The sequence below is a fragment of the Anthonomus grandis genome, chromosome 20 (assembly GCF_022605725.1).
Source record: "Anthonomus grandis grandis chromosome 20, icAntGran1.3, whole genome shotgun sequence".
In the NCBI taxonomy this organism is placed as follows: domain Eukaryota; kingdom Metazoa; phylum Arthropoda; class Insecta; order Coleoptera; family Curculionidae; genus Anthonomus; species Anthonomus grandis.
In genome coordinates, this window is record NC_065565.1 from 7,655,776 (window position 1) to 7,668,805 (window position 13,030).

The 13,030-nt window shown below is 35.7% G+C and overlaps 1 protein-coding gene across 22 annotated transcripts in view; it reads left to right on the forward strand.

Annotated features, from left to right (window-relative positions):
• Positions 1-13,030, forward strand: part of LOC126747969 (mitogen-activated protein kinase kinase kinase 4) — a 58,431-nt gene that overhangs the window by 27,854 nt on the left and 17,547 nt on the right. For 2 of the 22 annotated variants that reach the window (XM_050456946.1, XM_050456945.1), the window contains exons 15-21: positions 4,906-5,050; positions 5,241-5,471; positions 7,240-7,457; positions 7,524-7,711; positions 10,205-10,496; positions 10,560-10,666; positions 11,115-11,324. In XM_050456946.1, the coding sequence (XP_050312903.1) occupies positions 4,906-5,050; positions 5,241-5,471; positions 7,240-7,457; positions 7,524-7,711; positions 10,205-10,496; positions 10,560-10,666; positions 11,115-11,315 (1,382 nt within the window). In that variant the 3' untranslated portion in view covers positions 11,316-11,324. Of the gene's footprint in view, positions 1-4,905; positions 5,051-5,240; positions 5,472-7,239; positions 7,458-7,523; positions 7,712-10,204; positions 10,497-10,559; positions 10,667-11,114; positions 13,002-13,030 lie in introns of those variants that run through there. The other 20 variants (XM_050456943.1, XM_050456947.1, XR_007664547.1 and 17 more) reach the window with 19 other exon arrangements.

A 13,030-nucleotide genomic window follows, 5' to 3' on the forward strand; every position in this document is an offset into this window, starting at 1 on the left:
TAAGCTTTCATTGAAGAAATCATGAAAATCGATCCATTAGAACCATTTTTATCCAATTTTTTGGAAAACATGTCCAATAAGAAAGACAGTCTGAGGTAACTTGGGTCATAACTCCACTTCTAGTGCTCAGATTGGGTTGATTTTTATCTTAAAAGATTCTTTGGAGTGTTCTTAATCTTTCGTTGAAGGAATCATGGAAATCCATGCACTAGAACCATTTTTATCCAATTTTTTGGAAAAACATGTCCAAGAGCAAAGACAGTCTGAGGTAACTTGGGTCATAACTCCACTTCTAGTGTTCAGATCGAGTTGATTTTTGTTTTAAAAGATTCTTTGGAGTGTTCTTAATCTTTCGTTGAAGGAATCATGGAAATCCATGCACTAGAACCATTTTTATCCAATTTTTTGGAAAAACATGTCCAATAGGAAAGACAGTCTGAGGTAACTTGGGTCATAACTCCACTTCTAGTGTTCAGATCGAGTTGATTTTTGTTTTAAAAGATTCTTTGGAGTGTTCTTAATCTTTCGTTGAAGGAATCATGGAAATCCATGCACTAGAACCATTTTTATCCAATTTTTTGGAAAAACATGTCCAAGAGCAAAGACAGTCTGAGGTAACTTGGGTCATAACTCCACTTCTAGTGTTCAGATCGAGTTGATTTTTGTTTTAAAAGATTCTTTAGAGTGTTCTTAAGCTTCCATTGAAGGAATCATGGAAATCCATGCACTAGAACCATTTTTATCCAGTTTTTTGGAAAACATGTCCAAGAGGAAAGACAGTCTGAGGTAACTTGGGTCATAACTCCACTTCTAGTGCTCAGATCGAGTTGATTTTTGTTTTAAAAGATTCTTTAGAGTGTTCTTAAGCTTCCATTGAAGGAATCATGGAAATCCATGCACTAGAACCATTTTTATCCAGTTTTTTGGAAAACATGTCCAAGAGGAAAGACAGTCTGAGGTAACTTGGGTCATAACTCCACTTCTAGTGCTCAGATCGAGTTGATTTTTGTTTTAAAAGATTCTTTGGAGTGTTCTTAATCTTTCGTTGAAGGAATCATGGAAATCCATGCACTAGAACCATTTTTATCCAGTTTTTTGGAAAATATGTCCAATAGGAAAGACAGTCTGAGGTAACTTGGGTCATAACTTTATTTCTAGTTCTCAGATCGAGTTGATTTTTGTTTTAAAAGATTCTTTAGAGTGTTCTTAAGCTTCCATTGAAGGAATCATGGAAATCCATGCACTAGAACCATTTTTATCCAGTTTTTTGGAAAACATGTCCAAGAGGAAAGACAGTCTGAGGTAACTTGGGTCATAACTCCACTTCTAGTGCTCAGATCGAGTTGATTTTTGTTTTAAAAGATTCTTTAGAGTGTTCTTAAGCTTTCATTGAAGAAATCATGAAAATCGATCCATTAGAACCATTTTTATCCAATTTTTTGGAAAACATGTCCAATAAGAAAGACAGTCTGAGGTAACTTGGGTCATAACTCCACTTCTAGTGCTCAGATTGGGTTGATTTTTATCTTAAAAGATTCTTTGGAGTGTTCTTAATCTTTCGTTGAAGGAATCATGGAAATCCATGCACTAGAACCATTTTTATCCAATTTTTTGGAAAAACATGTCCAAGAGCAAAGACAGTCTGAGGTAACTTGGGTCATAACTCCACTTCTAGTGTTCAGATCGAGTTGATTTTTGTTTTAAAAGATTCTTTGGAGTGTTCTTAATCTTTCGTTGAAGGAATCATGGAAATCCATGCACTAGAACCATTTTTATCCAATTTTTTGGAAAAACATGTCCAATAGGAAAGACAGTCTGAGGTAACTTGGGTCATAACTCCACTTCTAGTGTTCAGATCGAGTTGATTTTTGTTTTAAAAGATTCTTTGGAGTGTTCTTAATCTTTCGTTGAAGGAATCATGGAAATCCATGCACTAGAACCATTTTTATCCAGTTTTTTGGAAAATATGTCCAATAGGAAAGACAGTCTGAGGTAACTTGGGTCATAACTCCACTTCTAGTGTTCAGATCGAGTTGATTTTTGTTTTAAAAGATTCTTTGGAGTGTTCTTAATCTTTCGTTGAAGGAATCATGGAAATCCATGCACTAGAACCATTTTTATCCAGTTTTTTGGAAAATATGTCCAATAGGAAAGACAGTCTGAGGTAACTTGGGTCATAACTCCACTTCTAGTGTTCAGATCGAGTTGATTTTTGTTTTAAAAGATTCTTTGGAGTGTTCTTAATCTTTCGTTGAAGGAATCATGGAAATCCATGCACTAGAACCATTTTTATCCAATTTTTTGGAAAAACATGTCCAAGAGCAAAGACAGTCTGAGGTAACTTGGGTCATAACTCCACTTCTAGTGTTCAGATCGAGTTGATTTTTGTTTTAAAAGATTCTTTGGAGTGTTCTTAATCTTTCGTTGAAGGAATCATGGAAATCCATGCACTAGAACCATTTTTATCCAGTTTTTTGGAAAATATGTCCAATAGGAAAGACAGTCTGAGGTAACTTGGGTCATAACTTTATTTCTAGTTCTCAGATCGAGTTGATTTTTGTTTTAAAAGATTCTTTAGAGTGTTCTTAAGCTTCCATTGAAGGAATCATGGAAATCCATGCACTAGAACCATTTTTATCCAGTTTTTTGGAAAATATGTCCAATAGGAAAGACAGTCTGAGGTAACTTGGGTCATAACTCCACTTCTAGTGTTCAGATCGAGTTGATTTTTGTTTTAAAAGATTCTTTGGAGTGTTCTTAATCTTTCGTTGAAGGAATCATGGAAATCCATGCACTAGAACCATTTTTATCCAGTTTTTTGGAAAATATGTCCAATAGGAAAGACAGTCTGAGGTAACTTGGGTCATAACTCCACTTCTAGTGCACAGATCGGGTTGATTTTTGTTTTAAAAGATTCTTTAAAGTGTTCTTAAGCTTTCGTTGAAGAAATCATCGAAATCGATCCATTAGAACCATTTTTATCCAGTTTTTTGGAAAACATGTCCAATAGGAAAGATAGTCTGAGGTAACTTGGGTCATAACTTTATTTCTAGTTCTCAGATCGAGTTGATTTTTGTTTTAAAAGATTCTTTAGAGTGTTCTTAAGCTTCCATTGAAGGAATCATGGAAATCGATCCATTAGAACCATTTTTATCCAATTTTTTGGAAAAACATGTCCAAGAGGAAACACAGTCTGAGGTAACTTGGGTCATAACTCCACTTCTAGTGCTCAGATCGGGTTGATTTTTGTTTTAAAAGATTCTTTAGAGTGTTCTTAAGCTTCCATTGAAAAAATCATGGAAATCGATCCATTAGAACCATTTTTATCCAATTTTTTGGAACTCTCACGAGATGTGTAAGACAGTCTGAGGTAACTTGGGTCATAACTCCACTTCTAGTGCTCAGATCGGGTTGATTTTTGTTTTAAAAGATTCTTTAGAGTGTTCTTAAGCTTCCATTGAAAAAATCATGGAAATCGATCCATTAGAACCATTTTTATCCAATTTTTTGGAAAAACATGTCCAAGAGGAAACACAGTCTGAGGTAACTTGGGTCATAACTCTTCTTCTAGTGCTCAGATTGAGTTGATTTTTGTTTTAAAAGATTCTTTGCATTGTTCTTAAGCTTCCATTGAAGAAATCATGGAAATCGATCCATTAGAACCATTTTTATCCAATTTTTTGGAAAACATGTCCAAAAGGAAAGATAGTCTGAGGTAACTTGGGTCATAACTCCACTTCTAGTGTTCAGATCGAGTTGATTTTTGTTTTAAAAGATTCTTTGCATTGTTCTTAAGCTTCCGTTGAAGAAATCATGGAAATCGATGCATTAGAACCATTTTTATCCAGTTTTTTGGAAAATATGTCCAAGAGGAAAGACAGTCTGAGGTAACTTGGGTCATAACTCCACTTCTAGTGCTCAGATCGGGTTGATTTTTGTTTTAAAAGATTCTTTAGAGTGTTCTTAAGCTTCCATTGAAAAAATCATGGAAATCGATCCATTAGAACCATTTTTATCCAATTTTTTGGAAAATATGTCCAAGAGGAAAGACAGTCTGAGGTAACTTGGGTCATAACTCCACTTCTAGTGCTCAGATCGGGTTGATTTTTGTTTTAAAAGATTCTTTAGAGTGTTCTTAAGCTTCCATTGAAAAAATCATGGAAATCGATCCATTAGAACCATTTTTATCCAATTTTTTGGAAAACATGTCCAAAAGGAAAGATAGTCTGAGGTAACTTGGGTCATAACTCCACTTCTAGTGCTCAGATCGGGTTGATTTTTGTTTTAAAAGATTCTTTAGAGTGTTCTTAAGCTTCCATTGAAAAAATCATGGAAATCGATCCATTAGAACCATTTTTATCCAATTTTTTGGAAAATATGTCCAAGAGGAAAGACAGTCTGAGGTAACTTGGGTCATAACTCCACTTCTAGTGCTCAGATCGGGTTGATTTTTGTTTTAAAAGATTCTTTAGAGTGTTCTTAAGCTTCCATTGAAAAAATCATGGAAATCGATCCATTAGAACCATTTTTATCCAATTTTTTGGAAAACATGTCCAATAAGAAAGACAGTCTGAGGTAACTTGGGTCATAACTCTTCTTCTAGTGCTCAGATTGGGTTGATTTTTGTTTTAAAAGATTCTTTGGAGTGTTCTTAAGCTTTCATTGAAGGAATCATGGAAATCGATCCATTAGAACCATTTTTATCCAATTTTTTGGAAAACATGTCCAAGAGGAAAGACAGTCTGAGGTAACTTGGGTCATAACTCTACTTCTAGTGTTCAGATCGAGTTGATTTTTGTTTTAAAAGATTCTTTAGAGTGTTCTTAAGCTTTCGTTGAAGAAATCATGGAAATCGATGCATTAGAACCATTTTTATCCAAATTAATGTGAATGTATATTCGGCAGGTATGAGACCGCGATGGGCCAATCAGGGCATGGAATTCCTTCTGACCGTGTGCGACCCCGCCCACACCAAATACCTGACCGATGAGGAGTTCGAGGACCTGAAGCGGAGCATGGACGAGTGCATTTCACACTTAATTGGCAAGTCCTCACTTTTACTACTCTTTACTTATTTAATAATTGAAATAAAGGGGCAAAGAATAAAACAGTAATTAATAATAAATTCAGTGAAAATGAACAAAATGTCATTTTCCGTTTATTTCAACTTCCGTGTCTGTCAACTGTCACCTTTCATTTGTTTTTCCTAATTTTTTCTTTTGTTTTTATTCAGGTACGACGGCCCCCTCCACCCCCGACAGCGGGTTCTACTCCGCGTCGTCGCCCCGCGTCTCCCTGGAGCACATCAGGACGAAGTCGCGGGGGCCGTCGCCGAGCCCCCGTCCCCCCTACAAAAGTCAACGGTCGGCCGCCCCCCCCGCCGCCCGGAAAACGAGCGGGGCGGACCAACAGTCGCCCGGTTGTACGGACCTGATGGTCGACGGGGTCGCCCTCACTTATCACGTAGGCCGGTGAGTACTCTTCTTCTTTTGTTTTTTTTTCTTTATTAGTCTATAGTGTGTTCCTTTGTTTTTTATGGTACCTCCCCCCCCCCCTCCTCCCACCCCTCTTCCTCTCAGTGCCTTTTACAACAACAAGCAGTTTTCTCTTCTCTCTTTTCCTCTTCTTCGAATGTCATGTCTCTCTCTCTCTCTCTCTCTTTTTCTCGTTCAAAATGTCTGGAAGAAATCATCGGCCAATTCCAGGCGTCTAATGGAGCGTTTTTTCTAATATCCAGGATTTCCTGGACCGTCTTCCAGGAAGTGGCTTAAGATCCCCGAAAATGTGATCATCTGGTCTCTTTTTATTGCGTGTACCTGAAAGAGATGGAAATACATAATTGACTAATTCCACGCACTCAGAAGAAGGAATCCCTTATTAAACCTTTTGCAAGCTTTCCTGTGGGTCTGAGAGAGATGGAAATATTTTATTTATTCCAGGCATTTATATTTATGTGTCTGATTTATTTATTAATTTTTTAATTAATTAATTTATCTAGGAAGTTGAAATTTTCTGGATTAATAGTCTGAGGTACTGTCTATATACCCTGAAAGTTTCGTACCTATAGGCCTCATCAGTCAAAAGTTATTAGGAGTTAAACATCAGAGTGGGGCATAATTTAATTGGTCATGACTATTTTTTTTCAATAAGAACCACTTAAGCTAGAATGTTGAAATTTTCTGGATTAATAGTCTGAGGTACTGTCTATTTGCCCTGAAAGTTTCGTACCTATAGGCCTCATCAGTCAAAAGTTATTAGGAGTTAAACATCACAGTGGGGCATAATTTAATTGGTCATGACTATTTTTTTTCAATAAGAACCACTTAAGCTAGAATGTTGAAATTTTCTGGATTAATAGTCTGAGGTACTGTCTATTTGCCCTGAAAGTTTCGTACCTATAGGCCTCATCAGTCAAAAGTTATTAGGAGTTAAACATCACAGTGGGGCATAATTTAATTGGTCGTGACTATTTTTTTTTAAATTAAGAATCACTTTAGTTAGAAAGTTGAAATTTTCTGGATTAATAGTCTGAGGTCCTGTCTATCTACCCTGAAAGTTTCGTACCTATAGCCCTCATCAGTCAAAAGTTATTAGGAGTTAAACATCACAGTGGGGCATAATTTAATTGGTCATGACTATTTTTTTTAAATTAAGAACCACTTTAGTTAGAAAGTTGAAATTTTCTGGATTAATAGTCTGAGGTACTGTCTATCTACCCTGAAAGTTTCGTACCTATAGGCCTCATCAGTCAAAAGTTATTTGAACTTAAACATTACAGTTGATTATTATTAACTGGCTAGAGGGATAAAAGGGTCCAGAATGCTTTTTAGACATATCCCCCTTTCTCTCTCTTTCTCTCTCTTGCGAAACGTCTAATTGCTCACATAGGGTCAGATCGGGAGATCCTGCCGGCCATTTCCTTTCTATGTCTCTCTCTCACTCTTCCTCAATTGCCTGGAAGAGATAAATTATTATTATTATTATTATTATTCACTAATTCTAGAGGAAAATACACAAACACAAAAGGCTCAGATCGGGAGATCTTGCCGGCCATTCCCCCTCTATCTCTTTCTCTCGCTCTCTTTTTCAATTGCCTGGAATAAATAAATATTTAATTATTATTTAATAAAACAGAAGGTCTCTCATAGGGTCAGATCGGGAGATCTTGCCGGCCACTTCCCTTCTATCTCTCTCTCTCTCTCTCACACACTGAATGTTCGATTTCCAATTAATTTAAAGGCGCGACGACAGAAACGGGATAAAGATCAAAGCGGCCGCGCCGCCTAAATCGCACGGCGAACGGGTCCTGGACGCGGTCGAGACGCTCGAGCGTAAAATCGACGAGAAACTGCGTCGGGACCAACTGATCGGGACGATCGTGCGCCGCAGCGACGACCTGAGGAGCCACATCAAGCGACGAAACGTCGCGTTCTCGTGGCAGCGGGGCATCAAAATAGGTACCTACCTGCCCGAGGCACTCTTGATGTAATTAAGTCAATCCTCATCTTGTTGTCCTTGATTAGGTCAAGGTCGTTTCGGGAAGGTTTACACCGCCGTCAATAATAACACGGGGGAAATGATGGCCGTGAAGGAGATCCCGTTGCAGCACAACGATTCGGCGACCATCAAACGCGTCTCGTCCGAAATGAAGATCTTGGAGGGCATCACCCATGACAACCTGGTCAAGTATTACGGCCTGGAGGTTTACACGGTAAGAGGTCCCTCTTATAAAGAACTCGAAAGAGTCACGGTTCCATATCTTACGAAACTCACTGTAACTTAGTGAGTTATTAACTCACGAGAATCGTTCGCATGTCAAAATGTTCAGAAAAGAACGCACTAACTGTGAGTGAAAACCCCATTAAAATACCTTGAATAGTTTTTGAATTATCTTGCTTGGAACTTTCAGAAGAAATTCCAATCAAGAGCAATTTACTTATAGTAACTATAAAGAGATTTATTCCTAATCGATGTAAAAAAAGGGTATAAGTTAATTGGTCAGTTATTTTTTTGCAAACTCTTGTTTTTTATTAAACACCCTTGGCCCCCCACCCACCCCGCGTAGTTTTTTTATTAAAAAATGATTGCTAAAATAGTCGATATTTTTTAATCTTTAAAAAATCATAAGAAATTCAAATCAAGGGCAATTTACTTGAAACTTTTTGTAATTATAAAGAGATCTATTGTTAATCGGAGAGAGAAGACCGCAAGTTAATTGGTCTATTAGTTTTTAAGTTATCATTTTTTTAGTAGAAACGTGATGTTCTGTTGGACTGTTTTTGCTAAAAATTTTATCACTTAAAAACTAATAGACCGATTAACTTGCAACCTTCTCTCATCGATTAGGAATAAATCTCTTTATAGTTACAAGAAGTTTCAAGTAAATTGCTCTTGATTTGAATTTTTTATGAATTTTTAAAGTTGGATGAAAATAATTTTCAGACTGTTTTTAGTAAAAAAATTATAACTCAAAAACTCATAGACCAATTAACTTGCGACCTTCTCTCATCGATTAGGAATAAATCTCTTTATAGTTACAAGAAGTTTCAAGTAAATTGCTCTTGATGTGAATTTTTTATGAATTTTTAAAGTTGAATGAAAATAATTTTTGGACTGTTTTTAGTAAAAAAATTATAACTTAAAAACTTATAGACCAATTAACTTGTGACCTTCTCTCATCGATTAGGAATAAATCTCTTTATAGTTACAAGAAGTTTCAAGTAAATTGTTCTTGATTTGAATTTTTTACGAGTTTTTAAAGTTGGGCTAAAATTATTTTCAGACTGTTTTTAGTAAAAAATTGATACCTTAAAAACTAATAGACCAATTAACTTGCAACCTTCTCTCATCGATTAGGAATAAATCTCTTTATAGTTACAAGAAGTTTCAAGTAAATTGCTCTTGATTTGAATTTTTTATGAATTTTTAAAGTTGGATTAAAATTATTTTCAGACTGTTTTTAGTAAAAAAATTATAACTTAAAAACTAATAGACCAATTAACTTGTGACCTTCTCTCATCGATTAGGAATAAATCTCTTTATAGTTACAAGAAGTTTCAAGTAAATTGCTCTTGATGTGAATTTTTTATGAATTTTTAAAGTTGGGTTAAAATTATTTTCAGACTGTTTTTAGTAAAAAAATTATAACTTAAAAACTAATAGACCAATTAACTTGCAACCTTCTCTCATCGCTTAGGAATAAATCTCTTTATAGTTACAAGAAGTTTCAAGTAAATTGCTCTTGATTTGAATATTTTATGAATTTTTAAAGTTGGACCAAAATTATTTTCAGACTGTTTTTACTAAAAAAAATATAACTTAAAAACTAATAGACCAATTAACTTGCAACCTTCTCTCATCGATTAGGAATAAATCTCTTTATAGTTACAAGAAGTTTCAAGTAAATTGTTCTTGATTTGAATTTTTTACGAGTTTTTAAAGTTGGGCTAAAATTATTTTCAGACTGTTTTTAGTAAAAAATTGATACCTTAAAAACTAATAGACCAATTAACTTGCAACCTTCTCTCATCGATTAGGAATAAATCTCTTTATAGTTACAAGAAGTTTCAAGTAAATTGCTCTTGATTTGAATTTTTTATGAATTTTTAAAGTTGGGCTAAAATTATTTTCAGACTGTTTTTAGTAAAAAAATTATAACTTAAAAACTAATAGACTAATTAACTTGCGACCTTCTCTCATCGATTAGGAATAAATCTCTTTATAGTTACAAGAAGTTTCAAGTAAATTGCTCTTGTTGTGAATTTTTTATGAATTTTTAAAGTTGAAAAGTTGAATGATGAATTTTTAAAGTTGAATTTTTAAAGTAAAATTAAAATAATTTTTGGACTGTTTTTAGTAAAAAAATTATAACTTACAAACTAATAGACCAATTAACTTGCAGTCTTCTCTCATCGATTAGGAATAAATCTCTTTATAGTTACAAGAAGTTTCAAGTAAATTGCTCTTGATGTGAATTTTTTATGAATTTTTAAAGACTTAAAATATTTCGACAATTTTCGCAGAAGAATTTCTTAATAGAAAAACTATGTGGGGTGGGTGGGGGGTCCAAGGGTGTTGTTAAAAAAAAACAAGAGTTTCTGCACCTGATTTGGCACCAATCAAACCAATTCACCCATCAACACGACGTTTCTCTTCCTCTTAACAACCATCATCAGTATCCCTTCTTCTACTACTACTACTACAGGACAAAATGCTCCTGTTCATGGAGTTCTGCGCGGAAGGAACCCTGGAGAACCTGATCAGATCGACCGAACGCGGACTTCCGGAACCCCTACTCCGGAAGTACACCTATCAACTGCTCAGCGGCGTCGCGTGTCTACACGATCACGGGATCGTGCATCGGGACATCAAGCCGGCCAACGTTTTCCTCACCGATCAGGCGGACCGTTTGAAGATCGGCGACTTCGGGTGCGCGGCCAAGATCAAAAGCAACGTGACGATGCCCGGGGAACTGCAGGGATTCGTCGGGACTCAGGGTGGGTTTCGTCACGTCTCCTCGACATCTTCAGGAATGCGATGATTTCTTTTGTTTCTTGTAGCTTACATGGCCCCCGAGGTGTTCACCAAAAACATGAACGAGGGACACGGACGTGCCGCCGACATCTGGTCGGTCGGGTGTGTCGTCATCGAGATGGCCTCGGCCAAGGTAACTGCGATTTTTTCTTTATTTATTTATTTCCTTGCCCCTCTCCTCACCCCTCTCCTCTATTTTAGCATAGAACCTCCAAAAAATTGATTATAAAGAAACGTTGACCTTCAAATGACCTTGGGGCTTTTATTTGCGTTGCTGTATGAAATAGTGAATAATAGTTATAATTAGTCCAGGAATTTTTCGCATTTATTTGGATGATTTTATTTAATGAAAATTCCAAAAACTGTCCATAACTCATAAACCACTTGACCTACACTTTTGAAAATTCGTATGCAGATTCTCCATTTAAATTCATTAGACACGTGTCCGAGCGTTTCTTGAAAAACCCTTTGCCCTTCACAACCACCCTCAAGGTCATTTCAATGTCAACTTAAATCTTATCCAACGGCACGGGTCACTAGATATTTTCTCCGTTGACCGCCGTCATTTATTTGTGCCGTAGCGTCCGTGGGCCCAGTACGACTCGAACTACCAAATAATGTTCAAAGTGGGCATGGGGCAGAGCCCCGAGCCCCCCGACGACCTGATCGAAGAGGGCCTCGACTTTTTGCGGTTGTGCTTCAAACACGACCCGCGAGAGAGGGCGTCCGCGCACCAGCTACTCGACCATAATTTCGTCAAAGTGGGAAACGACTTAATTTAAAGCCAATATGTGAGTAGATTGAGTTGACCTCATAAAATTCTCGATATCTTTGAAACTGTTGTAGGGATTTTATTGATTTTAGTTTCATATGAAAGCCAGTGAGTTTCTTTATCAAAAAGGTCCTTACAAGTTTCCTCGTATCTACAGCCCTTTTGGAGTTATTCAACTGTTTTTCGGTACATTAAAAAAAATCTTGATACAGTCAAAGGCTTCACAAAAATCTCAATATCTTTGAAACTACTGTAAGGATTTTGTTGATTTTAGTTTCATATGAAAGCCAATGAGTTTCTCTATCAAAAAGGTCATTACAAGTTTCCTCGTATCTACAGCCCTTTAGGAGTTATTCAACTGTTTTTCGGTACATTAAAAAAATCTTGATACAGTCAAAGGCTTTACAAAAATCCCAATATATTTGAAACTACTGTAAGGATTTTATTGATTTTAGTTTCATATGAAAGCCAGTGAGTTTCTTTACCAAAAAGGTCCTTACAAGTTTCTTCCTTACTACAGTCCTTTTGGAGTTATTCAACTGTTTTTCGGTACATTAAAAAAAATCTTGATACAGTCAAAGGCTTTACAAAAATCCCAATATCTTGGAAACTACTGTAAGGATTTTATTGATTTTAGTTTCATATGAAAGCCAGTGAGTTTCTTTATCAAAAAGGTCCTTACAAGTTTCCTCGTATCTACAGCCCTTTTGGAGTTATTCCACTGTTTTTCGGTACATAAAAAAAAATCTTGATACAGTCAAAGGCTTCACAAAAATCCCAATATCTTGGGAACTACTGTAAGGATTTTATTGATTTTAGTTTCATATGAAAGCCAATGAGTTTCTCTATCAAAAAGGTCATTACAAGTTTCCTCGTATCTACAGCCCTTTAGGAGTTATTCAACTGTTTTTCGGTACTTTAAAAAAAACCTTGATACAGTCAAAGGCTTCACAAAAATCCCAATATCTTTGAAACTACTATAAGGATTTTATTGATTTTAGTATCATATGAAAGCCAGTGAGTTTCTGTACCAAAAAGGTCCTTACAAGTTTCCTCCTCACTACAGCCGTTTTGGAGTTATTCCACTGTTTTTCGGTACATAAAAAAAAATCTTGATACAGTCAAAGGCTTCACAAAAATCCCAATATCTTGGAAACTACTGTAAGGATTTTATTGATTTTAGTTTCATATGAAAACCAATGAGTTTCTTTATCAAAAAGGTCCTTACAAGTTTCCTCCTTACTACAGCCCTTTTGGAGTTATTCAACTGTTTTTCGGTACATTAAAAAAAATCTTGATACAGTCAAAGGCTTTACAAAAATCCCAATATCTTGGAAACTACTGTAAGGATTTTATTGATTTTAGTTTCATATGAAAGCCAGTGAGTTTCTTTATCAAAAAGGTCCTTACAAGTTTCCTCCTCACTACAACCGTTTTGGAGTTATTCAAGTGTTTTTCGGTACATTAAAAAAAACCTTGATACGGTCAAAGACTTTACAAAAATCCCAATATGTTTGAAACTACTGTAAGGATTTTATTGATTTTAGTTTCATATGAAAGCCAATGAGTTTCTTAACAAAAAAGGTCCTTACAAGTTTCCTCCTCACTACAGCCGTTTTAGAGTTATTGAGTCTTTTGTCAATGCATTGTCAACTGTTTTATTGTAATTAAGAATAAAGTATTCATTCAAAAAAGAGACCTACGTATTATTTCGTGGCTGACTAA